Genomic DNA, 24331 nt, shown 5'->3' with positions numbered 1-24331 from the left:
GTGGCAGCGCTGCCCTCACCCGAGATGGCGGCGGTGGCTTCGCGGTGTCTGCGCGGCTGCTCGGGCCGGGCCGGGCCGGGGCTGGGCGGGCGCTGCGTGCCCGGAGCCGCCATGGCCGCCAAGGGGGCCCGGCAGCGCCCGCGGGCGGGCGGCGGGGACGCGGCGGGGCGGAGAGCCGAGACCGCGGGCAGCGAGGAGCCCCGGGGAGAGTGCGTGCAGCCGGGGATGGAGCGGGGGCTGCGGGGGATGGAGCTGGGGCTGCGGGGCTGCCAGGGCTACCGGGGATAGAGCGGGGGCTGCGGGGCTGCCGCGGGTACCGGGGATGGAGCCGCGGCTACCGGGGACGCAGCGAGGGCTGCGAGGCTATCAAGGGTACCGGGGATGGAGCGGGGGCTGCGGGGCTACCGGGGATGAAGCGGGGGCTACTGGGACTACCAAGGATACCGGGGCTACCGGGGATGAAGCGGGGGCTATGGGGGCTACCGTGGGTACCGGGGATGGAGCGGGCGCTGCGGGGCTGCCGGGGATGGACCGGGGGCTACCAGGGATGGAGCTGGTGCTGCGGGGCTACCAGGGATGGAGTGGGCGCTGCGAGGGCTACCGAGGATGGAGCTGGGGCTACCGGGGATGGAGCTGGGGCTACCGGGACTGCCAAGGATACCGGGGATGGAGCTGGTGCTGCGGGGCTGCCGGGTCTGCCGGGACTACTGGGGATAGAGCTGTGACTGAGAGGCTACCGGGGATGGAGCTGGGGCTACCGGGATTACCGAGGATACCCGGGGCTACCGGCGCTGCCGGGGATGGAGCTGTGGCTGCGGGGTTGCTGGGATGGAGCTGGGGCTACCGGGACTACCGAGGATACTGAGGCTATCGAGGGTACCGGGGATACCGGGGATGGAGCTGGGGCTGCGGGACCACCGGGGATGGAGTGGGCACTGCGGGGGCTACCGGGGCTATTTGGGATGGACCTGGGGCTACTGGGACTACCAAGGATACCGGGGCTACCGGGGATGCAGCTGGGGCTACCAAGGGTACCAGGGCTAGCAGGGCTGTCGGGGTCGGGCACGGTGCCGAGCATCCCCCGACCTGCCGGCCCGTCCTTGAGAGCAGCCCTGCCCTAACACCGCACTCAGCCCCGTGCTCACCTTGGGAGCCTTGATCTCCTCGCCGAGCCTTCCTGCTGTGTATTTTTAATTTTGTTTTTTCCCTCGCTTGGATTAGATCATCCGGGAGCAAAGCAGGGCACGTCTGGGCCCCTGAAGGATCAACAGCTTTCAAGTGTCTCATCTCGGCCAGGTTCTGTGCGGCTCTGCTCAGCAACATCTCGGATTGTGACGAGACCTTTAACTACTGGGAACCTGTGAGTCCTTCCTGCCCTTGGGCTTGGCACTTTGTGCCTGACCTGTGCAAATCCCCGTTTATTTAGCACCTTGTGCTCTCTGTTTCAATTTCCAGCTGGTTCATGCAAATGCAGATTTATTTAGAACTTTGTGCTGGTCCCTCTGTTTCAATGAGGAATTTTTTGCTCTGGGATTCAAAGGTGGGGAGTGGAAAACTCTGTGTGCTGCATGTTGGTTTATTTGTTTATTTATCTGTTGTAGACACACTACCTCATTTATGGGAAGGGGTTTCAGACATGGGAGTACTCCCCAGCCTACGCCATCCGCTCCTATGCTTACCTGTGGCTCCATGCCTTGCCAGCCTGGTTCCACGCCAGGGTTCTGCAAACCAACAAGGTAAATGGTGTGTGTGGGAGCTGCTCTGAGAGGAAATGTGCCTCAGTGTGTGTGAAACAGCTCTTGTGTTTGTGTTGTGTTGACTCCATATTTATAAAATTCGGGTTTGTTGACAAACATTGACCTCCCTGTCAGGATTTCCAAGGGTGTGTGGGTTTCCCCTGATGCTTTCCAAGCCTGTTTTGTGTCCTGTGCCTCATTCAGGCTCTGGTTCTCTCTGCCAGGTTCTCATCTTCTATTTCCTGCGATGCTTCCTGGCCTTCCTGAGCTGTGTTTGTGAGCTCTACTTCTACAAGTGAGTGTCAGAGTCCCTCTGCAGGGAATGTTTGGGAGCAGTGTGGGTGACACCTGCAGTCACTGCCACAGGAAACAGCCCTTGAAACTCGTGTGTAGATGAGAAAATACATGTTCTTGTGATCACTCAATGAGATGCTGGTCAGAATGCCACAATTAGGACAAAATTGTACTCCCAGATCTGCCACCCACGCCTCTACTCCAGCATTTTGTTGACTCCACTCGTTTCCTCAGTGCTGGCAGCAAGCAGGGTGGGAGTGCTGCAGACTGAGGAGAGTCTGGTGCTGTGTTTGCTTATCACAGTGAATTTGACTGGAACACATTGATTGCTGCTGTCTGTAATCTCTCTGCCAGTGCTGTTTACATCACTAAAATCAGTTGCCCTAACATGCAATTATCTTGTCTAAACTGGATTTTTATTTTTACCTGCTGCCTCTTGTCTCCTGATTTCCAAACCACTACCTTGCATGAATTTTTTGTTTGTCTGGTGTGAGGAGATGAACGGTGGCTCTTTTGCATGGTGGGGTTTTGTGAGGGGTGGGGATTGTGGATGGATTGGTGTGAGGATTGTGGATGGATTGGTGTGTGCAGCAGTGCAGCCTCGAGCTCCTGAGATTTGCACAAGCCCCCATCCAGAGTTTTGCACTGGTGTAACTCAGGAGCTGAAATCCAGCTGGGAATCCCCACCTCAGAGCTGTCAGGCTGCTCCATGGATTGTCTGTGGCTCTGCATGCCGTGGGTGCTGCTGATTCTTGCCCTGAGGCTGTTTTGTACCTGTTTCTCTGCTGCTCCCCCAGGGCTGTGTGTAAGAAGTTTGGGCTGCACGTGAGCAGGCTGATGTTGGCCTTCCTAGTGCTCAGCACGGGGATGTTCTGTGCTTCTGCAGGTGAGTTGGCTTGGCACTGGCACTAACCATGACCAAAGACAGGTGCAGAGAGAGGAACTCCCATCTCCAGGGTGCTCTTTGTTGTATTCTCTTGACAGAATAAACACTGATTGGAATTTTGTTCTGTGTGTTACAATCTCCAGGCCTATTTCTGTTGCTGCCTCCTGTTTTTTTTAATATTTAAACAGACTCTTGGTCTTCCTTCCTTGGACCTCTTTATTTCTAAGGAAGGAGGCTGATATTTGGCAGTTTGCCTTTGTGTGCTGTCCCCTCTGGCTGGTTGTACCTGTTCTCCCAGCCACTGCAAGACTTGTGCCCAGCACTTGTTGGGTGAAGCTGTGCTGACCTCTCCTCCCCTTGCCTTGCAGCTTTCCTCCCCAGCACTTTCTGCATGTACACCACAGTGATTGCCATGACAGGCTGGTACATGGACAAAACCTCGGTGGCAGTGCTGGGGGTGGCTGCTGGAGCCCTGCTGGGCTGGCCCTTCAGTGCAGCTCTGGGGTAAGGAGCAGTTTCTGGCCCTTTTTTCAGGTGGTTTTCAGGTGGAGGAGAAAACCAGCAGGGTCTGAGCTGCCAGCTTAGCCCTGGATCATTGCTGCAGGCTCTTGGGTTTGAGCAGCTTAGGCTGGGAAGATTTCTCAGCATTAATGAGAGTAAAAGCTGAGCTGGGTGGTGAATCTGGGGTAGAAGCAGAGGCCAGGGAAGTGGTGGATCTTTCTCTTGCTTTGGAGGGGCAGCAGAACCTGCAGTGGGGCTCTCAAAGTCTCCAGCTGACAGCTGCTCTCTCTTTCAGGCTTCCTATTGCCTTTGACTTGTTGATCCTGAAGAAGAGGTGGAAGAGTTTCCTGAACTGGTGTGTGGTGTCCTTGATCCTGTTTCTGGTGAGTGAGAGGGAATGGATGGCAGCAAAAGGGATGAGTTCCTTTAGGAAAATCAGCTGGAGCTGCTGGCACTTTGACTAAAATCTGCTCTCTTGCAGGTGCCCTTGGTGGTGGTGGACAGCTATCACTATGGCAAGCTGGTGGTGGCACCTCTCAACATCGTTTTGTACAATGTCTTCACCCCTCATGGTCCTGATCTGTACGGTGAGTGTGGGCTGAGGAGCCAGGGAGGGACCCCGAGGATTTCTGGCTGCCCTGGCCCTTGATCCCTGGGGTGGCAGTGCTTTTTGTGACTGCCCTGAAGCAGAAGCAGCCTGGCAGCTCCCAAGGCTGCAGCTGCTGCTGCTGGACACGGGATGTCTCTGTGGAGCTGGCAGTGCACTGCCTGCCTCCTCCACTGCGAGCTGAGCTGCTGCTCTGCGCCTTCCATCCCCTAGAGCTGCCAGGAGATGTCTCACTGTCTCTGTGTGTTTGAATTTGTCAGCCTGAATTTGCTCCTGGCTGCTGTTCCTCGCAGTCAGGCTGCAGAGCTTTGGGACAGTGAGGAAGGTGCACAATCCAGGCTTGTTTCTCTCCATGTCCTGCACTCCTGCAGCTGAACAGCAGGAAATTAATTTCTAGCAGGGCTTCAGGAGGGCTGGCAGAGACCCCAGGTCCCTGCAGCACCTCTGTGCCCTGTGTGAGGCCAGAGGAGCTGTTCAGGAGGGGTTCAGGCATGATTCAAAGCTTTCTCTGGCCTTGCTGGGGGGCTGTTCTGGGTGGTGCTGAGTGCTGATTTGTCACTTGTGCTGTGGCACAGCAGGACAGCAGTGCTCTGCCATGCTCTTGGCCTCTGCAGGAAGGCTCTGAAGTGTGGAGCTGGGAGTGTTCTGTAAGCAAACTCCAGGCTCTGCCTCTGATAGGTTTTGGCAGGGGCTTGTGCCTGACCTTTTCCACACTGGTGCATGAGTTGTTTCCAGAGGCCTCCAGGGACCAATCTGTCCTGAAGAGTTTTATTCACAGTGACATTCATACAACATCCTGGGGCTAGTAACAGAGCCTGCCTGCAATTGCTCTTTAATGCAGTGTGGCCAGGACAACGCTGTGTGTTTAGAGAGCTTCAAAACACTGGGGAAAAATAACACTACCAGGGGACATGAAAGGCTGGCCAATCCCTCTTGGCTGTGCAAGCTGGGATTTCCCAATGTTCACATGATGGGGGCAGAGCCACCAACCCACACCATCTCCAGTGTAAGCACCACAGTATTTTGGAGACAAGTTCAATTATTTTTTTTTTCTTCTGTCTTTAGCAATACACTCCCTCTACATAAATATTGTCTGTGCAATTAATATTTCCCTGGAGTGATTAAGTTTCTACAGCCAAGGGAAAATAGCTGCTAAGAGTATATCCCTGATTCTGAGGGGTGTTTTTGTGTACTTACATTCTAAGAAGTCACAATTTGTGACCAAAGTTTTGCCCCACTTTGGGAAGCTTTATTCAGCTTGGGTGGAAGGTGCTGGAGCTGTTCATGTGCCACCTTTCTCTGTGGAGCCCTGATTCTTGAACAGAGTGAGAATAAATGAAATGCAGTGAGCAGACTGTTCATTGTGGCAGCACTGAATCAGAATGAGGGCTGTGACTCATGACCAAATTATTGCAGCTTGGTTACTGCTTGCCAGCTGCAGTTCCTGCACTCAGGCTTCAGCCCAGGGTGGGGTTCCTTATCTTAAACCTCTTTTCCACCTCCCCTGCTCTGGCCTGAGCTGCCCTCACCATTCCTGCAGCTAAATTTGATTCACTCTGAGTTTGAGCTCTGGGGTTGCTCCTGGGGCCATCCCCAGACCTCAGAGTTCACAGCATTTTCTCCCTGGGGTCTGGCAGTGCTTCCAGCTGCTGTTCCCCATGGAAGCCCTGTGCCACTGTTCTTGTCCCACTGCTGTCCCCAGTCTGTGTCCTGTGTCCCACCCCTGCCAGCTCTGGGGTGTGGATCAGGAAGCTCCATGCCCTCTGCTGCTCTGGAAGGATATTCCCATTAACACTGAGCCTGCAGAGCTCTCAGTGTCCCTCCCTGCTTCAGAGATGATGTTCTGGGCCAGGACTTCTGCCATGCAGTGGGGTCATTCCTTTTTGAGGTGCAGTTCTGCCTCAGTTCACCTTGAGCCGTGTGGATAACAGGAATAAAACCCTTTTGCCCTGGGAGCTTTTGAGCCTGAGTGCCTCTGAATGGCTGCATCACCACTGAGCCAGCCTGGTGCTTTTTGCCTGCTGTGCACTGTTCTCTTTTTTCCCTCTTTTTATTTTTTTTAGTGTCTCACAGAGAAGAAAATCCCTCATTGGAGAAGGAGTGGGGGCTTCAGTGCTTGTTTTTTATGGGCAATTCAGTCCCCAACCTTTTTTTTTTGTGCTTCAGAGCAGCTGATCTGTTTATTAGAAGCATTATCTGGGCTGTGTGTGGATTGTGTTTCATGAAGTGTCCTTCACTGCTGACCCCCAGGCTGCCAAATCAGAAACCAGAGCAGAGAGAGGTGAATTCAGGGTTTAATTTGCTTTCCACCACAGCCACAAAGGTGGCAGGATGGTCCCTGGGTCCTTTAAAGATGCAGAACTCATTTCTATAATTGCTGTTTGCTTTCATGGCCAACAACTCAGAGTTCCCTCTACAAACCCAATCTGCTTGTCCAAGCAGTGCCACCTTTGTGACATTCCCAGTGCAGCTTCTCCCCCTTTTTTTTTTGCTGCAGGAGCTGCAGAGCTTTGGGGTTTTCCTTGCTGCTCTTCATTTGTCTGATGAATTTGAGCAGGACCCGACTGGAGTGGCTCTGATTGCAGGAAATTGCTGTGGCATGTGACACATGTCACAACAGTGCCGTGATTAAAGCCCCCGCGTGTCATTTACTGCCTGATTGAGCTAATCACACTGAGAGAGTGGGAAATGTGTGGAGAGGAACTGGCATTCCTCATTGTTAAGGGCTTCAAGCATCCTGAATTAAGAGTCTAAATAAATGACAGTTGGATGGAGTTTCTTTCAGTTTACATCCTGCAGAGCTTGCAGCCAGTTCCTGAGTGTGGAGGCAGAGCTGCCTCGCTCCTCTTGGTGTCAGAACAGGCTGAATTTGGGACATTTCACAGAATTCACAGAGATTCACAGGCATTTAAATTGTGCTGAGTCTAAGGAGGGAGCAAAACCAGCATTTAGTGGCTGAGTCTTTGTTGGGGTGAAGTGGAAATACAAATTCCTTCCCTTCTTAATCCTTTTTGGTTCATTTTCTGTTCTTGCCAGCCCAGAGTGAACATCCTCACTCCAGAGTTAGGTGACATTGTGTGGCTTTGTGTTACTCCTATGCAGTTAGAAAGAAAGAATGAATTTGGGGTCAAGTTTCTCAGTTTTACAGGTTTCCATCTCTGCTTCCTTGTGAATGCAAGGGTGAGCTCTGTGTCACAGAATTCTGCTGCTGGGAGTGGTCTGGGATCCATGAGCAGCAGATGTAATATTGACTTTTCATCCCCAGTGAAAAAAAATAAAGTGAAAAATAATTTCTGAGCAGGAAGAAATGAAGTTTCTTGGGCAGGTGTGAGTGTGAGATTCTCTGGTGGGCTGTGTCAGGAAAGAGGGACCAAAGCTGCTCTTGTTTGTGTTTCAAACCTTTTTTTTCCCTTTTTTCTCACCCTTCAGGTACAGAACCCTGGTACTTCTATTTCATCAATGGCTTTCTGAATTTCAATGTGGTTTTTGTGCTGGCCCTGCTGGTGCTGCCTCTGACCTGTGTGATGGAGTGCCTGCTGCAGAAATTCCGTGGTGAGTGAGGGCTGGGAGCAGCAAAAACCTTTGGAGCACCAGGAAAATTCCTGGAGCTCATTCCAGCTCAGGATTGCTCCTTGCCTCCACCTCAAGAGGAAAAATGTGTTTAGAAAAGCAAGCCTGGCAAGGTGTGTGGTTCCTGAGCTTCACTGTGACATTGAATGCACCAGGAATGGCCCAGTCAATAATCCTGAAGGGGGAAGCTGTGCCTGGTGCTGTTCCCATCTTGTCTGCAGCTGGAAAAGTCCTTTTGGGATTGAAGCTGTTCTGTGCACTGGGGGTTTTTCAGCTGCCAGCACTGAGCCCTGCCTTCCCTTGCTCTGGGAAGTGTCCCCATGGGTGTGGATATGCTGAGAGTTAAAAAAAAAGGAGGAACCAGAATATTCCCTACTTCACACTGGGCTTTTTCTTGCATAAAATGACATCAGGTTGAACACATGACACTTGTGACTCCAGGGGGGAAGTGTAAATTCTCCTCTGGTGTTTTCTTAAGGAAAATCCATCAAGGGGCAGCAGCAGTCTCCAGATTCATCAGTCCAGTCAGTGCTTTGCTCTCTGTTTTTTTTTAACTGACTACAACAAACAGTAACACAACCCTCGATGAAAATGTATGTTAAGGGATGTTTGCTTATGTCTGCTCCTTGGCTGTGAGTGACAAACTCTCAGAAAGCAGTAAAAGCTCAGTAGGAGCTCCTGTAAATGCAAGATTTCCTGCTGTTCACTTGGTGTTCTCGTGCTCACCAGCAGGAGCGACTCTGCCAAGGGCTTTGTTCTTATTGTCTGTGAAATGCCTCGGTTAATTGCTTCACTCTGCTGCTGGGAGCAGCGAGGGGGTAGGAGAGGGACTGAAAATTGTCAGAGCCCTCCTCAGTGTGACTGAAATTCAGGGTAATTGTTGTTATTTTTGAATCAGTTATTTCCTCTGTTAAGCAGAAGGTGCCTGAGAGACCTCTCCTGGTGTTATTTTTGTAATGAGGCAGTGGAGGTTGGGCAAACTTCAGCTTCTAAACAACCATGGGGAAGGGGAAGGGGAGATCCTGATCTCCTGATTTCTGATCTTTGTGTGCACAGTGCTCAGACCTGGCAGTTCTCTGGGTTTTGTGTCTTGCTGGATTCACTAACATTTATTTTCTGCTTTTGGTTTTTCCTCAGGCAGTTGGAATTGTAGGAATCTGCAAAAATGCTCTGAGGAAAATGCCCTGCTGGCTGTTTGGGGTGTGTTACCTGGGTTTTAGCAGCTCAGAACAGGGAGTGTTTGGGGCTCCAGGGTGGGCTCTGGCTGTGACAGAGGATTGTGCCAGAGAAGGAATTCTTGCATTACCCCTTTGCTGAGGTTTTGTTTCTTCCAGTTCAGAATCTGGGCCGTCCCTACTGGCTGACCCTGGCTCCCATGTACATCTGGATCCTGATTTTCTTCAGCCAGCCCCACAAAGAGGAGAGATTTCTCTTCCCCATCTATCCCCTCATCTGTCTGTCTGGTGCTGTGGCTCTCTCTGCTCTTCAGGTAAATTCCACTGATTTTTAACAATCAGCTGAGAGTATTTCCCAGCTATTATTTCACTGAGTTGTGCTCCAACCCCAAGTGGGAATTCCTGGAGCTGTGATGCTGTAGTGCCAGCACCACACAAAACCCAAGAGGTTCCATGAGGGTTCAGGAGCTGCTGGTGGAGCTGTGGCTCCTTGGCTGCTCAGGGCAGGAATGTGGCTGTGTAGGAAATCATTTTGATGTGTTTCACAAGGAATCCCTCACTGGGTTGAGAAAAGGCAAAGGGAAATTGCATTGAACACTTAGAAGAGCCAAAAACTGGATGTTTAGTAAACATCACTTGAACCACTTCACAGAGCAAAGCACTAATACAGACTGATATAAACCTTCCCAAAGCTCAGAATTATTCATCTCCTGCTGTTCAAAAGGCTCAGGAATGCAGCCAGGAGTCCCTGCTGGAGCCTGTTGCAGCTGTTTGGCCTCACCCTGCTGTTCCTCCCTGTGCTGCTGTGCAGCCCTGCTGGGGTCCCTGCCCACCCCTCGTCCCTGACCTCCCCTTGCTCAGATGCTGCTCTCACTCTGGATCTCCATTCATCCCCTGATGAGTCCCAGTCCTTGCCTCCACACAGAAATCAGCTCTGGAATGTCACCAGTTTTATAGCTCTGAATGAGAATTGCTCTGTGCTCTCAGAGCATCCCAGAGCAGTGTGAATTTATTTTTATTTTAAATGTGGCTTTAGGAAAGCTTCATGTACATTTCTTGCACATTTTGCCCATCCAGAATCTGAGAGTCTGGAGCTGATTGCCCACCAGCAGCTCAAGTTTGTCTCTGTCCTCCTCCAAACCATGTGGGTTTGAGAAAAATGCAAACTGGACAAGAGAAACAGAAACCTGAGGGTAGGGAGTGAATAACCACTCCTGCAGAACAGGAGGGAGGGACCATGCCAAGGACTGGATGTATTTCCTCCTGGCTGTTTCCAGAAAGGCTTTTTAATTTCAAAAAAAATCAAAAACCTAAAGGACTTTTCTTTTACCAATTTTTATTTTGTCCATTTTTCATTTTTCAATTTTATCAGTTTTTCTTTTATCAGTTTCAGAGTGACTTGTGTTTAAAGCTGCATGCAAAATGTGCTCTGGGTTCTTTTATCCACTTCAAAGCTGTGGTTTGTGCAGGCAGGCTAAACAAGCAGAGGTCACTCTGGAAATCTGGGTCATGGAGCTTGTGTTAGGCAGGAATTCAGTCCAGCATGAAAAATCAGGTGAGTCTGTGCAGGGAACTTCTGCACAGCTGCCTGAAAGGGACTTTGACCTGCCCCTGCTTCACCTGGGAGCAACCAAGCTGCAGCCCTTGAGGGAGAACTTTAGATCCAGATAAAAGCACTGAAAACTTCTTGAAATACCCCACATTATCCCTTAAATGTGACTAAACCCTCTGAGTTGCTGTGTTGGAGTCAGTGAGTTCAGGAGTGTCCCTGAATTCAGAGTGCAGGGGTTGAACTAAAGCCCTTGGATGGATTGAAGTGTGTCAAGTCACTCACACATAAAGTAGAAATTTAAGTAGAAGACTAAGTATAAGTGTAAGTTTTAGAATAAGTAAGTCAGTAAGTAAGTTTTAGTATGAGCTTTAATGCTTTTAGTGAGTGAAATTCCTGTTCATTTTCATGGCTCTGAATTCCAAAAAGCCCAAAGATCTGGTGGGGGATGCACTGTTGTGAAGCCTTTATGTAAAAATAACAATTTTGCTGAATTGATCAGAGTTGGAATAACTTGATTTTGTCTCTCTTTTTTTTTAATCTCTTCCCTGAGAAATGTTACCACTTCATCTTCCAGCGCTACCGCCTGGAGCACTACACAGTGTCCTCCAACTGGCTGGCCCTGGGGACTGTCCTGCTCTTTGGCCTTTTGTCCCTGTCACGCTCTGTTGCCTTATTCAAAGGTTGGTTTTTCACATTTCCCCTCTGCTCTCCTGGCTCTTGGGCTCAGGGCCTGCAGAGGTTGTGCTGCTTTGTGTTTGTCCTGGTTTGGAGGACAGGTGTCTGCTGAAAAAGGCAGGAACTTCTCTTTGAAATGGAGAATGGAAACCCCCTCCCTCCAAATTATTATAATTTTGAAATCAAGGGGCTCTCAGGCAAAGATATGGGAATTAGGAATAACAGTTCTTTACTAGGGAAATTAAAATAGAAATACAGCACTACAAAGAACAAACCCCAAACCCTGACACAGTCAGAGTACAACCTGACACCCGTCAGGCAGGGTGTTGGCAGCAGTCCCATCCCATGGTGGCTGCATCCTCCTGCAGTGACAGATGTGGCTCAGCTGGAGCAGTGCTCCTGTACAAGGTGCAGTTTCCCTCCGGAGCTCCAGTGGTGATGTGGAGAAATCCGGTTTTCCTCTGGAGTCCAGTGGAGAAAGGGGCTCCCTTAGTGTCCCAAAACCTCTGTTTTTATCTTGGTAAGAAATGTTGGGCTCTTCCCCCTGGCTGGAGCAACTCCCAATGGGATGCAGTAATTTTATCAGTCCCACAGTGGGACTCAATGGCCATGAGCAGAAAATGACTGGCTGGAGGAAGGATGGGTTGTGAAAAGATAAAGAACACTGCCCCAGCTGGTTTATAAAACATGACCATTAACAGGAGATATCCCATGAGATAAAGAACACTGCCCTGCCTGGTTTATAAACCATGGCCATGAACAGGAGATATCCCATGAGATAAAGAACACTGCCCCAGCTGGTTTATAAACCATGGCCATGAACAGGAGATATCCCATGGAGATAAAGAACACTGCCCCAGCTGGTTCCAATGGATGCCCATTAGCAGAATATCTCCCACAGAGATCAGGATCACTGCCCCACCCTCAACAGATGGTGATAGAACAGAAACCTTTGATCACATCCTATTGTAACCCAAGACAGTGAAATCAGGAGCCTCGAGCAGTTTGGATGTTGTTGCTGCAGGGGAAGGAATGAGTTGTGATGGTCACCATTAATTAATTAATTTTTAATTATACATTTATCAATATGTGTATGAATGGATCACCAGAATTACAGCACTAATAAATCCTCTTTACCTTCCACCTGTACACCTGCACTGATCTAAAACCTGACTGGTGTTAAAGCAGGTGCTTCAGCTTTCAAATAGATAAACCCACTTGGAAAAGCATTTTCCTGTGTAAAACTTGGATTAGGTGCATGAGTCCTTAATGGAGATGGGTTGGACATTCCTGCAATCAGAGCCTTCCCACCTCATCAGTATTTTGGGGGTTTGGTGGCCACTGACAGCCAGGACAGGGGAGTGTGAATAAAACTGAGAGGTGCAGCAAGAGGGGAAGCTTTGAATCAACCACTTGTTAGCATAGACCAGTTCATTATTCAGTGAGTTAAAATGAGTTGTTCAACCAGTTAAAAATTCATCCATGAAACAATTTTTGTAGGCTTTCATTAAATACCCCTCTTATTTTAACCTTAAAATACGATTTAAAAAATAGAAATAAAATAGAATATATTATTTTCTGCCTTCTACAGGCTACCACGGTCCCCTGGACCTGTACCCAGAGTTCCACAGGATTGCCACTGACCCCAGCATCCACACAGTGCCAGAGGGGAGGCCAGTCAATGTCTGTGTGGGGAAGGAGTGGCACAGGTTCCCCAGCAGCTTCCTCCTGCCAGACAAGTGAGTTTTTCCATCTCAGTGCTGAGATGGGTGACAGGGGATGGTGGGTTTGCCATCCTGGCACATCCTGGCCTGGGCCAGCAGTGGTGTGGCAGCAGCAGGGCAGGGATTGTCCCCTGGGCTTGGCACTGGTGAGGCCACACCTCGAGTGCTGTGTCCTCAGTTTAGGAAGGACTTGGAGATGGTCAGATGTGTCCAGAGAAGGGCAGCAAGGGTGGGGAATGGTGTGGGACACAGGTCCTGTGAGGAGCAGAGGAGAGAAAAAAGGAGAGAAGAGAAGAGAAGAGAAGAGAAGAGAAGAGAAGAGAAGAGAAGAGAAGAGAAGAGAAGAGAAGAGAAGAGAAGAGAAGAGAAGAGAAGAGAAGAGAAGAGAAGAGAAGAGAAGAGAAGAGAGAAGAGAAGAGAGAAGAGAAAAGAGAGAAGAGAAGAGAAGAGAGAAGAGAAGAGAGAAGAGAAGAGAGAAGAGAAGAGAGAAGAGAAGAGAGAAGAGAAGAGAGAAGAGAAGAGAGAAGAGAAGAGAGAAGAGAAGAGAGAAGAGAAGAGAGAAGAGAAGAGAGAAGAGAAGAGAGAAGAGAAGAGAAGAGAGAAGAGAAGAGAGAAGAGAGGAGAAGAGAGAAGAGAGAAGAGAAGAGAAGGACTCAGGGGTGACCTTACCAACCTCTGAAAGCCCTGAATGAAGGGTTTGCCCGGGTGGGGTTGGTCTCTTCTCCAGGCAACCAGCAAGAGAAGAGGACAAAGTCTACAGCTGTACCAGGGGAGGTTTAGGCTGGACACTAGAAAAAATTCCTCCCAGAAAGGCTGATTTTGGGCACTGGAACAGCCTCCAGGGAGGTTCTCAGGAGCTTGGCAGCAGCAGTGCATGAACAGTGTCAGAGTGTCCAGAGAAAGGATTCTGCAGGTTTGGGGTGGGCACTTTGGCCCCAGGTTGCTGGGAATGATGCCTTGGTTGTGGTTTGGTCTCTCACAGATGTTGTCTGTGTTGTGTGTAGCTGGCAGCTCCAGTTCATCCTGTCAGAATTCCGGGGCCAGCTGCCCAAACCCTTTGCCAGGGGCCCCCTGGGCACCAGGACCATCCCCACGGACATGAACGACCAGAACAAGGAGGAGCCCTCTCGATATGTAAGCATTTATTGCTTTTCAATAATTCAAATTAATGCAGTTCCTCTGGGTACAGCTCCTCATTTCTGTTTGCTGGGGACTTCCAAACCCAAAATCCCTCTGCAGCACCTGGAAATCTCCCCAGTCTTGTGAATGGTTTGCCTTTCATCTGCCAGTTTGAAGACATAATGATAATAAAAGGAGCAGCAGAAGTAAGAACTCCTAATTACTGCAGCTTTGGGTTTAGTGTAGTGTGTTAATGTGATCACAGGAATGAGTAATTTGAAGTCCCACACAGAAAATATTTGTCACTGAGCAGGAATTGAAAATTTCCTCTTTTATTTCTTTTTAAATATAAAACTATTCATCATATTTTCAATTGAGGAGGAAGAACTTAATTTGGAACTTAATTGCATTAGTGGGAATCTGCTAAGATAATGTGTATTGACATTATTGATTTATTTCCTGGTGGAACTAAACAAAACCAGTGCACAAACAGGACTGTTCTAAAATTATTGCCAGCTAGCATGTTTGAAATTTCTAACAGGTTCAATCCTGGCAGTCTGCTGGGTTAAAACTCTTTTTTTGAGCTCATTATGCAGTGACTGGAGTGGGGAGGAGGAGTGTTCCCACCTGAGAGGAGCTGTCTGCTGCAGTGCTTTTAATTTATGAAATCTTGAGCTGGGGTTTATTTTTAGCACAGACAGCTGGCTGCTGCACAGCCTGTGACTAATAGAGCAAAACACACTTTTGTTTCATGCTTGTTCCTTAATGTCACCCTGCAACTTTGTTGTTTCTTGTGCAAGCTCAAGTGCCTGGGATTTCAGGAATCATAAATTTAACAGGGGTTTGAAACTCTTACTTTTGCTCTGCTAATTGCACCAAGAAATCAATATTTCCCCCTAATTCAATGAGTACAAGCATGTTCAGATTTTTAAAAAGTAGAATAATAATTAGCAAGAACTGGACAGGACTATGAGAGGGGATAAATCTAAAAAAAATTTAAAGGGGAGAAAACAAATGGTTCAGGATTATCAGAGCCATGGGTAGAACCATGAATGGCTGTAGATCTCACTGCTTCAGGTGTAAATATCTGTTCTGCTCTGCTTGGAAATGGAAGAGGGAACCTCAGTGTTCCTGTTGCTATGAGACACTGGGGAAAGAGTGATTTGATCTTGTTTTGCAATCTCTCTTCCCTTAATCACATTGAGCAGCACTTCCCTTGCACTTGCCCTGCTGGGAGGTGCATTTGTCTCTGCAAGTGCTAAAAAGGAGATAAGTAATATTATTTCTTACCAAGGTACATCCAGGCAGGAGCAGCAGGTCAGGGAGCTGTGAGCAGCAGAAAAAGGGGTTGGAGCATTTTCTCCTCACTTCCAGCAGAGCCCTGGCAGCAGCAGATGTGCCCTGAGCTGCAGCTCTGTGCTGCTCCCACTCCTGTCACTCAGCAAGGCATCCAGCTCAGCTCTGCTGCTCTTGGCTGAGCAGTGGCATCAAATAAAGGAAGAGTGGGAGGAGGAAAAGGAAAGGGGAACAGAGGAGAGGATGTAATTTAGAAATCCCTCACAGCTTTGTTCACTCATTCCTTTCTTTCATTTCATTTCTGTGCATCACCCAAGCCTTGTGTAAATCCCCAGCTCAATGCAGAGGTGCTGGGTTGGCTCTCTGAGCAGGAGTATTATCCTTGCCTCCAGTGTAATTTGTGAAAATCCAAGGGAAATGTGGCTTGCAACTGGAATTTGAAGTCCCAGCCCTTTTAGGGCAGCATTTAGGACAAGACAAGTGAGGTCCTTGAGGCAGCAACTTGTCTTTCCCTGAATGATTCCACATCACTTCCAGAAAAACTTGGTTGGTGGTTTGGGAGTCCTTCTGCTAATGAGCCAGAGCCTCTCCCAGGGCCTGGAATGTTCCTTTCCCACAGTTAGGAGTGGATTCAGCATCCTCAGCTGCGTTTCCTGGGGTGTAATTTCATTTGCCACTCAGTTGTGATGCCACAGAGCCATCTGCTATCCACCTAATTAAATTGTTCTCAGCCTAAACTGTTACATCAAACCCCAAAGGTGCTTCAGAAAAGGGATCTGAAGCATGGCCAAGGAAGTCAAATTTTGTGGGAGAGTGAACTGAAATCCCTGAAGGAAGAGTTTGAGGGAGTGGGGCAGGATAAGACACAGGATTCCCAGCAGGAAGGAGGAGGTTTCATAATTGGGGTCCTGCTGGATTCCCCCACAGAGGTTTTGCTTGAAAACATTCAAATGATGTTACCTGTGTCCTGCACAAAGCATTTCACCTGTGCTGGGAATGAAACCCTCTTTGATTGCTGTGAGTGAACACAGACAGCCCAAAGCACAGGAAAGCAACCCCAGAAATAAATCTGTGTGCCTGCAGATTGACATCTCCAAATGCCACTACCTGGTGGACTTGGACACAGCAGCAGAGACCCCCAGGGAGCCAAGGTACTCCTCCAGCAAAGAAGAGTGGCTGACCATTGCCTACAAACCATTCCTTGATGCCTCCAGGTAGGATTTGCACTTTGGACAGAGAGGGATGGGGTTGGCAGTCTGTGATTCCTGTTTGCAGGGAGGAGAGATCCATGGGCAAATGCCAGCTTGAAATCCAAGTTCCAGCAGAGTGGAGCCTTTGTCAGACTCCTGCTTGCAAAATTTATGACCTAAGTTGCTTTAGAGGTTGAAACTCTGGTGAGGAGGAGTGTTTTTATAAATAAATAAATGATTTCTTTATAAAGCTTCCTGCTGAAGCAATGTTTTTTGGGGTTGCTTTCCAAAGAAATGAGGTGGATGTCACCTCCTCCCAGGAGACTTTTCACTCTGTTTTGTCCCAGCCAAATTCAAGACAGGTACAAATCATCAGGGGGGATGAGCTCTGCTAAATGTTGTGGAAGCTGGCAGAGAGAGGGGCAGTCAGCAGGGCCACACCTTTGAGAGGCACCAGAAAATCACGGGAGGGATCCCTGCTGGGATCTGTTCTGCAGAGTCTGTGCTGCTCCCTGAGCACCTTGCTGTGAGAATCTCTGTGAGAATTGGGGATTTGCTCTCCTGCAGGCTGTCAGGGAGTGGGATCAGGGCTGTCAGGCTGGGAATGTTGTTCCTGCATTCCTCCAAAACCAGGAACCCTCAGCTGGACAAGGATCTGCTTCAGTCCTTCAGAGCTCTGCTGGTGGAGGTGTCACCCCAGGACAGAGACTGCAAAAACCTCTGTGAAAAACTGAGCCCTCCTGTTTTCCATGAGAGATCTGACACTGCAGGGAGTGGGGCTGGGAGGAGCAGGGCCAGCAGTGATGATGTTGGAGCAGCTCCCCAGAGAGCTCTGCTGTTCCCAGATTCCCTTGGCAAGTTCTTCCCTGAGCTGCATTTTCCAGGAGAACCTGCTGCTCCCTTTGGGCACCACTTGGGGCCAGTGAGTTTTATTAATGAGGCAATTGAGGCATCAGAGGCACTCCTTGTGCAGAGGATTTGCCCTTAAATGTGCATTTCTGCTTTAAAGAATTGGTGTGTCCTTAGAGCTGCTTTGTCTTTGGAGCTGAGTGGGGGTTTCAGGTTTGCAGCTCAGAGCAAGGAGTAAAAAAATTAAAAAAAATAAAAAACCCCAAACCCATCCAGCAGCTCCCCAGCTCAGCCCCAAGTGCAGCTCTGGTTGTGTGAGAAGAAATGAAAGCAATGCAATAAAGGAAAGAAATGACCCCAGCAGCTGAGTTCAGAGCTGCTGCACTGGAGGCTTCTGGGGCTGCTGCGAGTCTCCCATTGACGTCAGCAAGTGCAAATGGAAATCTCAGCTGGCTCTGATAAATGCTGCTGCTAATTGAATTAGAGAGCACTCCAAGCCACCAGCTAATTATGCTCCTCAGGAAGCTGCTTTGCCAAGGTCCATTTAATTCTATATTGGCTGAGCGCTCCGAATCTGGCACAGAAAAGGGAAATATATCACAGCTCCCCTCTGAGGAACACATCTTTTCCAGCTCTTTAGGGCTGAGCTGTCTGCTAGCACCAAACACTTGGGTTTTCCATCAAAAAAAATACAATTCTCAGTGCAAAACTGATGCTTGGGTCACCTTGTTGGAGCTTTGATTGGAGGCTGTCTTGTTCCCTTTAGTGCTGTTTGCCTGGAGTTGTTTTCCATATTTTTGTTTTTAAAGCAGCTGAATTACTTCTGAAATGTGTGTGTTGGTACAGGAGTTAACCCCCAGGGGAAGTGCAAACCTTAAAGGGTTTTCAGAGGGCTTTGATCATGAGCTTCTTGTGGCTGGGAGGAACTGGGACCTCTCCATGGGGGGCTGGGACCTGCCCAGGTGGCACTGGGACCTGTCCCTGTGGCACTGGGACCTGTCCCTGTGCCTTCCTCCTGCCATTCCCTGCTCTTCTCCCTTCCCCTGCCTCTCTCTGAGCTCTGCTGTCACCAAACTCAGGTTACAAAATGCATTTCAGGAGGGATCTCTCACACTGCAGCTGTCCAAGTGCTGCCCCTCTGTGTTAGTCTGGGAATTTGGGATGGGGGGATGCAACATCTTCACCTGGCATTTCCTTCCATGCTTCCTCTGGCACAGTTTTTGGGTTGTTTTTCCTGAAATTCAGGCAGCAACAGGCTTAGCTCCAAAGATCCAGCTCTGGTAACTGGGAGCTGCTCTGTCCTGCAGCAATTCCTTCTCCAAAACCCAAAAAACCTGGAAAATCAGAGCCAGCTTGGAGCCATCCTGGCCCTGCTCCTGCTGGGAGCTGAGTGCTGATTGAGGCTCCCCACACTCCATCTCTGGGGGACAAATTTAGCAGCAAATGCAAATAGAACATTAAATATATTCCTGTCATCCGTCAGCCAGCCCCTTCCTGTGCCATCTGCTGTCTGAGGTGGCTGAGCTGCCACACGGAGGTGACAGCAGGTGAAGGTTGCTGTCCCTGGGCTGGGAGGGGACAGGAGGAGCTGCTGAGCCCAGCTGAGCCCAGCCAGGCTGGGCTGGAGCCCCAGGGGAGATGCAGCTCCCACTGCACTTCCTGCCTTTGTTTTAGAAACATCTCCGGTGCAAGCAAACAAAACACAATTTGTCTTTCTGCTGAAAAAAAAAAATAAATTAAAAAAAGCTTGAATTGGATGTGCAGAGCTGGGAACTGGAGTGACCAGCAAGTTGTGCCATCCTGACCTTAAGACAATCCAGACCTGAGTGCTGCTGTGCTTTTCTCTGAGCCTGGGTGACACTTGTGGCTGGCAAGGCTCGGTGTTTGCCCAGCCAGTTGATCTTAAAGACATAAAAAGAGAAATCTGCATTGCTGAGGAAGCAGAACTCTGCCTCAGCCCCCATTTCAGTGGGTTGCTGGAGTTTTTGAAGCTTCCCCAAGCTCAGAGCTGCTGCTGGAGGATGTTTTAATTGTCCCCTCCACACGGAATCCTGGGCTGTGCTCTCAGTGAGAGAACACTTTCATTCACAATGCTCTCAGCCAGCCCAGCTCCAGCAATTAGCTACCCAATCAAAGGTGCTGATTCCACCCAGACATCATTAAACCCTCCGTGCTCCACTGGTCCAGTTCTGAAAGGCTGTGAAATGCCAGCAGGGCACGCAGTGAGTGTGGCTTTTAGAGCTGCCCAGCCCTCTGGAATTCAACATTTCCACAGGAAATCGGCTCAAGAGCCCAACTTCAAAATGCCAGTGCCCATCAAAGCTGCTTTTTGCTCCTCAGAGAGGCAGGGGGGGAAAATCAGGCAGGAAGATGGGATAGGAAAGAGGAGATTGCAGGAGGGAGTGCAGGGCTGAGTGAGCCCAGGGTCCCCTGGTTGCTGCTGTCTGGGATTTCATTTTCTTTCCATAATTCCAGCACCTCCCTCAATGCTGGGAATGGGTGGTGGGCACGAGGTTTAACTGCTGCTGGTGAGAATTGGGCACTTCAGGGTGATTTCAGGGCAATTTCCTTTTCCTTTGTGCTGTTCCAGGTCCTCCAGGCTGCTGCGGGCGTTCTACATCCCCCTGCTGTCAGAGCAGCACACCCACTACAGCAACTACAGCATCCTGAAACCCCGCAGGAGGCAGGCCAGGAGGAAAATGGGAGGCTAGAACAACACCTGGGCCAGCAAAAAAACCCACCCAAAGCTTCTGCTGGCACTCCTGGACAGCTGCAGGTGAAGGATGAGCTGGGGGCATTCCCTGAGCTCCTCTGGCACTGCTCTGCCTCCAGCCACTGCAAAATCGACCTGTGGATGTGTTATCCCTGCTGCTCCCTGTGTTGGTCTCTCTCAAGCCAAGAAGAGAAAAATCAAAAATAAAACTTGGGGTGGCACCGTGAGGTTCTGCAAATCTGGGAAAATCCAGCTCAGTTCTGTGTCTGTCCCCCACCCACCCCTCACCTGCTCAAGCAGTGCTGACTTTCACCCAGGGAATTTCTTTTCAGGTAACAAAGCTTGGGAATTTTCCTTTTCCAAGGGGAAAAGGAGGAAAAACACCAGACTGGCAATGAACTGGAATGCACTGAATCCCAAGGAACATCACAGAGGAACAGCCAGAGCTGCTCTGTCCAGGAGACATTCCCAGGGATAAACCTGTGCTTTTGGGGAGAAAAAACCAAACTGAGACAATTGTGTGTTTAATGGGATCAAAGTGTTTGTGTTATCTGTGAAGCCAAGTGTTTGTTTGCTATTTATAATGATTTTTTTTCAAGATCCTTTGAATTCTAGACTTCAGCATCTTAAAAATTCTGGAATCATCCAGAGAAGAGAAGGATGAATCCTTTTTCTTTTTTTTTTTTTTTTTTTTTTTGCAGTTCTGCTTCCCAGAATAGCCAGGATGTGTTAACGTGGGTCCAACACGCCTCAGAGCAGTGCTGTGCTTGTTAAATCTCCTTTTTTAAATGTGCAGCATTCCCAGCTGCAGGGAGGGAGCTGTTTGCACTAGAATTCTGTGGGGATGGGATGGGATTTTGGGCTGGGATGGGATTTTGGGATGGGGTTTGATTTTGGGATGGGATTTTGGGATGGGATGAGATTTTGGGATGGGATTTTGGGATGGGATTTTGGGGTGGGATTTTGGGATGGGATGAGATTTTGGGATGGGATTTTGGGATTTTGGGATGGGATTTTGGGATGGGATGAGATTTTGGGATGGGATTTTGGGATGGGATTTGATTTTGGGATGAGATTTTGGGATGGGATTTGATTTTGGGATGAGATTTTGGGATGGGATGAGATTTTGGGATAGGATTTTGGGATGGGATTTGATTTTGGGATGAGATTTTGGGATGGGATGGAGCACAAGGGAAGTTCTGCACCTGCTCCATGTGTGACTGTGGCTGGGTTGGTCTGAGCAGGGGCATTGGGGAGCAGATTTGGGTGTTTTGGGATCCAGAAAAGCTCTGGGGAGCTGTGTTGGTGCAGATTTGGGTGTTTGGGATCCAGAAGAGCTCTGGGAAGCTGGGTTGGTGCAGATTTGGGTGTTTGGGATCCAGAAAAGCTCTGGGGAGCTGGGTTGGTGCAGATTTGGGTGTTTGGGATCCAGAAAAGCTCTGGGGAGCTGGGTTGGTGCAGATTTGGGTGTTTGGGATCCAGAAAAGCTCTGGGGAGCTGGGTTGGTGCAGGTCTCAGCAGGGTGGGAGGGCTGTGATCCAACCTGACCCTGCTGGGACAGAGCAGGAGGAGCTGGATGGGCAGCAGGGCTGGGCTGAGTTGTAGGAGAGGAGCACAGGAGGAGGTTCTGAACCCAGCACTGCATTAGGGAGGGTTTTAGGAGGTTTTGAGAAGGTTTTTAGGAGGTTTTTGGGAGCCTGGGTGGTCACACCATGCAGAATCCCACTGCACCCCACTCCCAGCAGCAGCAGCTGGAAGCTGAGGCTCCAAATCCAGATTTAGGGAGATGCAAATCTCACCTGCCAAGTGTGAGCTGTGGGGCTCTGAGGGTTCAAGGCTCCAAATCCAGATTTAGGGAGATGCAAATCTCACCTTGCCAGGTGTGAGCTGTGGGGCTCTGAGGGTTCAGAGCTGGCAGCAGGGTCCTGTGTCTGTGCTCATCCTCTCCCTGCAGCCAGCTCTGCCCTGGGCTTTGCACAGAGCTGCTAAACCCAAACCAGAACTCTGGCCCTGCTTGTTGCTTGTCCCTGGAATGAGGCACAGCCCCAGCTGCAGCTCAGGCAGGGACTGCTGTCCCTGTCCCTGTTCTCTCCTGTCCCTGTCCTGTCCCTGTCCCTGTCCCAGCCCAGGGTTTTCTGCAGCAAACACCCCTTGCAAACCACTCTGGCTGCTCCACCTTCATTCCACTTGGATTCCTGTTCTGCAGTGGTGCTTGGGAATTGATAACCTGGCAATAATTGGGAGGTGTCAGTGATTTCCAGAGGAGCACAGCAAGTGTTTGTTCCTGGGATGAAGGCAGTGCTGTCCCTCACTGTCCTGAATTCCTGGCTGGGTTGAACATGACAGATGAGATGGGCTGCATCACCTTTGCACACAAAGGCTGAAGCCTCTCTGTCCCACCCAGCTGCTGTGGTGTCCCACAGTCCTTGTGGCACTGCTGTAACCCCTGTCCAGCCTGCAGTGAGCACAGAGCAGTTCTGTGTGGGGATGAGCTGGCTGGGGAGCTCAGGGTGGGGAGCAGGGTGGGGAACTGATCTCTGCTCTGATCCAGCCTCAGAACAGCCTGTGCAGGTGCTGCCAGCCCAGCCCTGCTCTCCCCCTTGCACAAAGACCAGGCTGTTTGGACCTTTCCTGTTTTTCATCCTCCCCTGAGGGAGCTCCAGCACTTTGAGTCAGCCAGGAACAGCTCTGGATGTGGGGCTGGGGGTGGATTCCCACTGCCAGCTCTGGTTTGAGACCTGCCTGCTGCTCAGGGCATGGCAGGGTTGTGGTTCCACCTTGATTTTGGGAGCATTTCCCCATCCCTGGCACCCCCTGCAGCAGGTGCAGCCCTTCCCTGCCTCTCTCAGCTCTGAGAATCCCAAGGGTCAAGGCAAGGAGTGGAATTCCCAGGGAAGGAGAGCAATTCCCAGCCAGGAGAGCCATTCCCAGGGAAGGAGAGCCATTCCCAGGCAAGGAGAGCAATTCCCAGGCAAGGAGAGCCATTCCCAGGCCAGGAGAGCCATTCCCAGGGAAGGAGAGAAATTCCCAGGGAGGGAGAACAATTCCCAGAGAAGGAGAGCCATTCCCAGATAAGGAGAGCCATTCCCAGGGAAGCAGAGCCATTCCCAGGCAAGGAGAGCCATTCCCAGGGAAGCAGAGCCATTCCCAGGGAAGCAGAGCCATTCCCAGGGAAGGAGAGCCATTCCCAGATAAGGAGAGCCATTCCCAGGGAAGGAGAGCAATTCCCAGGCCAGGAGAGCAATTCCCAGGGAAGCAGAGCCATTCCCAGGGAAGGAGAGCCATTCCCAGATAAGGAGAGCCATTCCCAGGGAAGGAGAGCCATTCCCAGATAAGGAGAGCAATTCCCAGGGAAGGAGAGCCATTCCCAGGGAAGGAGAGCAATTCCCAGGGAAGGAGAGCCATTCCCAGGGAAGGAGAGCAATTCCCAGGGAAGGAGAGCCATTCCCAGGGAAGGAGAGCAATTCCCAGGGAAGGAGAGCCATTCCCAGGGAAGCAGAGCCATTCCCAGGGAAGCAGAGCCATTCCCAGGGAAGGAGAGCAATTCCCAGGGAAGCAGAGCCATTCCCAGGGAAGGAGAGCCATTCCCAGATAAGGAGAGCCATTCCCAAGCAAGGACAGCCATTCCCAGGCCAGAAGAACAATTCCCAGGCTCCTTCCCAGCCTGCTGGGATTCTGCTCTGGGTTCAGGAGCTTTCCAGCAGCTCTGAATCACACCAAGCCCAAGCCCTATTATTAGACTCTGCAAAGTGCTGCCTTAGAGACAGGTTTGCTCACAAATCCCCAGGATTTTCTCTGTGCCTCTCCAAAGGAGCTGGGATCTGTGCTGGGCCAGCCCTGCCTGTCCTGCTCTGCTGGGGGAGCTTCTCCCCACCCCAGCCCATCCTTGCAGCCCCCAAATTCCAGCTGTGGGGTCACACACCCACCCCAGGGTGGCAGTCCTGGCTTTGTGACCTGCAGCTCGCTCTGCAGGCTGAGCTGTGCAGCTCCTGTCCCTCCTGTTCAGCCTGGAGGGTCCCTGCTGGGACCTGGCCGGGTTTAACCCCATTCCTGGCCGGGTTTAACCCCATTCCTGGCCGGGTTTAACCCCATTCCTGGCCGGGTTTAACCCCTCTCCTGCTGGGTTTAACGCCTCTGCTGCTGGGTTTAACCCCACTCTTGGCTGGGTCTAACCCCACTCCTCGCTGGGTCTAACCAGGCCGGGTCTAACCCCACTCCTGCTGGGTTTAACCCCTCTCCTGCTGGGTCTAACCTGGCCAGGTCTAACCCCACTCCTAACCAGGTTTAACCGCACTCCTGCTGGGTCTAACCTGGCCAGGTTTAACCCCACTCCTGATGGGTTTATCCCCACTCTTGGCTGGGTTTAACCCCACTCCTGGCTGGGTCTAACCCCTCTCCTGCTGGGTCTAACCTGGCTGGGTCTAACCCCACCCCTGGCCAAGTC

At 50.5% G+C, this 24331-nt stretch overlaps 1 protein-coding gene across 3 annotated transcripts; it reads left to right on the top strand.

Annotated features, from left to right (window-relative positions):
• Positions 1 to 148: 148 nt before the first annotated feature.
• On the top strand, positions 149 to 20545 carry ALG9 (ALG9 alpha-1,2-mannosyltransferase). 3 transcript variants are annotated; one of them, XM_033081807.2, is made up of 15 exons: positions 149 to 209; positions 1222 to 1360; positions 1602 to 1736; positions 1961 to 2031; positions 2828 to 2916; positions 3285 to 3420; positions 3713 to 3800; positions 3899 to 4004; positions 7454 to 7576; positions 8929 to 9083; positions 10872 to 11001; positions 12588 to 12735; positions 13725 to 13854; positions 16219 to 16349; positions 19765 to 20545. In XM_033081807.2, the coding sequence occupies exons 5-15, from the start codon at positions 2868 to 2870 to the stop codon at positions 19883 to 19885; spliced, it is 1317 nt and encodes a 438-aa protein (XP_032937698.1). In that variant the 5' UTR covers positions 149 to 209; positions 1222 to 1360; positions 1602 to 1736; positions 1961 to 2031; positions 2828 to 2867; the 3' UTR covers positions 19886 to 20545. The 3 variants fall into 3 exon arrangements, with proteins under 3 accessions (XP_032937698.1, XP_032937699.1, XP_042635963.1); XM_033081808.2 differs by lacking the exon at positions 149 to 209 and having other exon boundaries at positions 1230 to 1360; positions 10896 to 11001; XM_042780029.1 differs by lacking the exons at positions 149 to 209; positions 1222 to 1360; positions 1961 to 2031.
• Positions 20546 to 24331: the final 3786 nt, after the last annotated feature.

This window comes from Catharus ustulatus, chromosome 28 (assembly GCF_009819885.2).
Source record: "Catharus ustulatus isolate bCatUst1 chromosome 28, bCatUst1.pri.v2, whole genome shotgun sequence".
In the NCBI taxonomy this organism is placed as follows: Eukaryota; Metazoa; Chordata; class Aves; order Passeriformes; family Turdidae; genus Catharus; species Catharus ustulatus.
The sequence above is the reverse complement of the archived record's forward strand: the minus strand, read 5'-3'. Positions and strand labels throughout refer to the sequence as shown.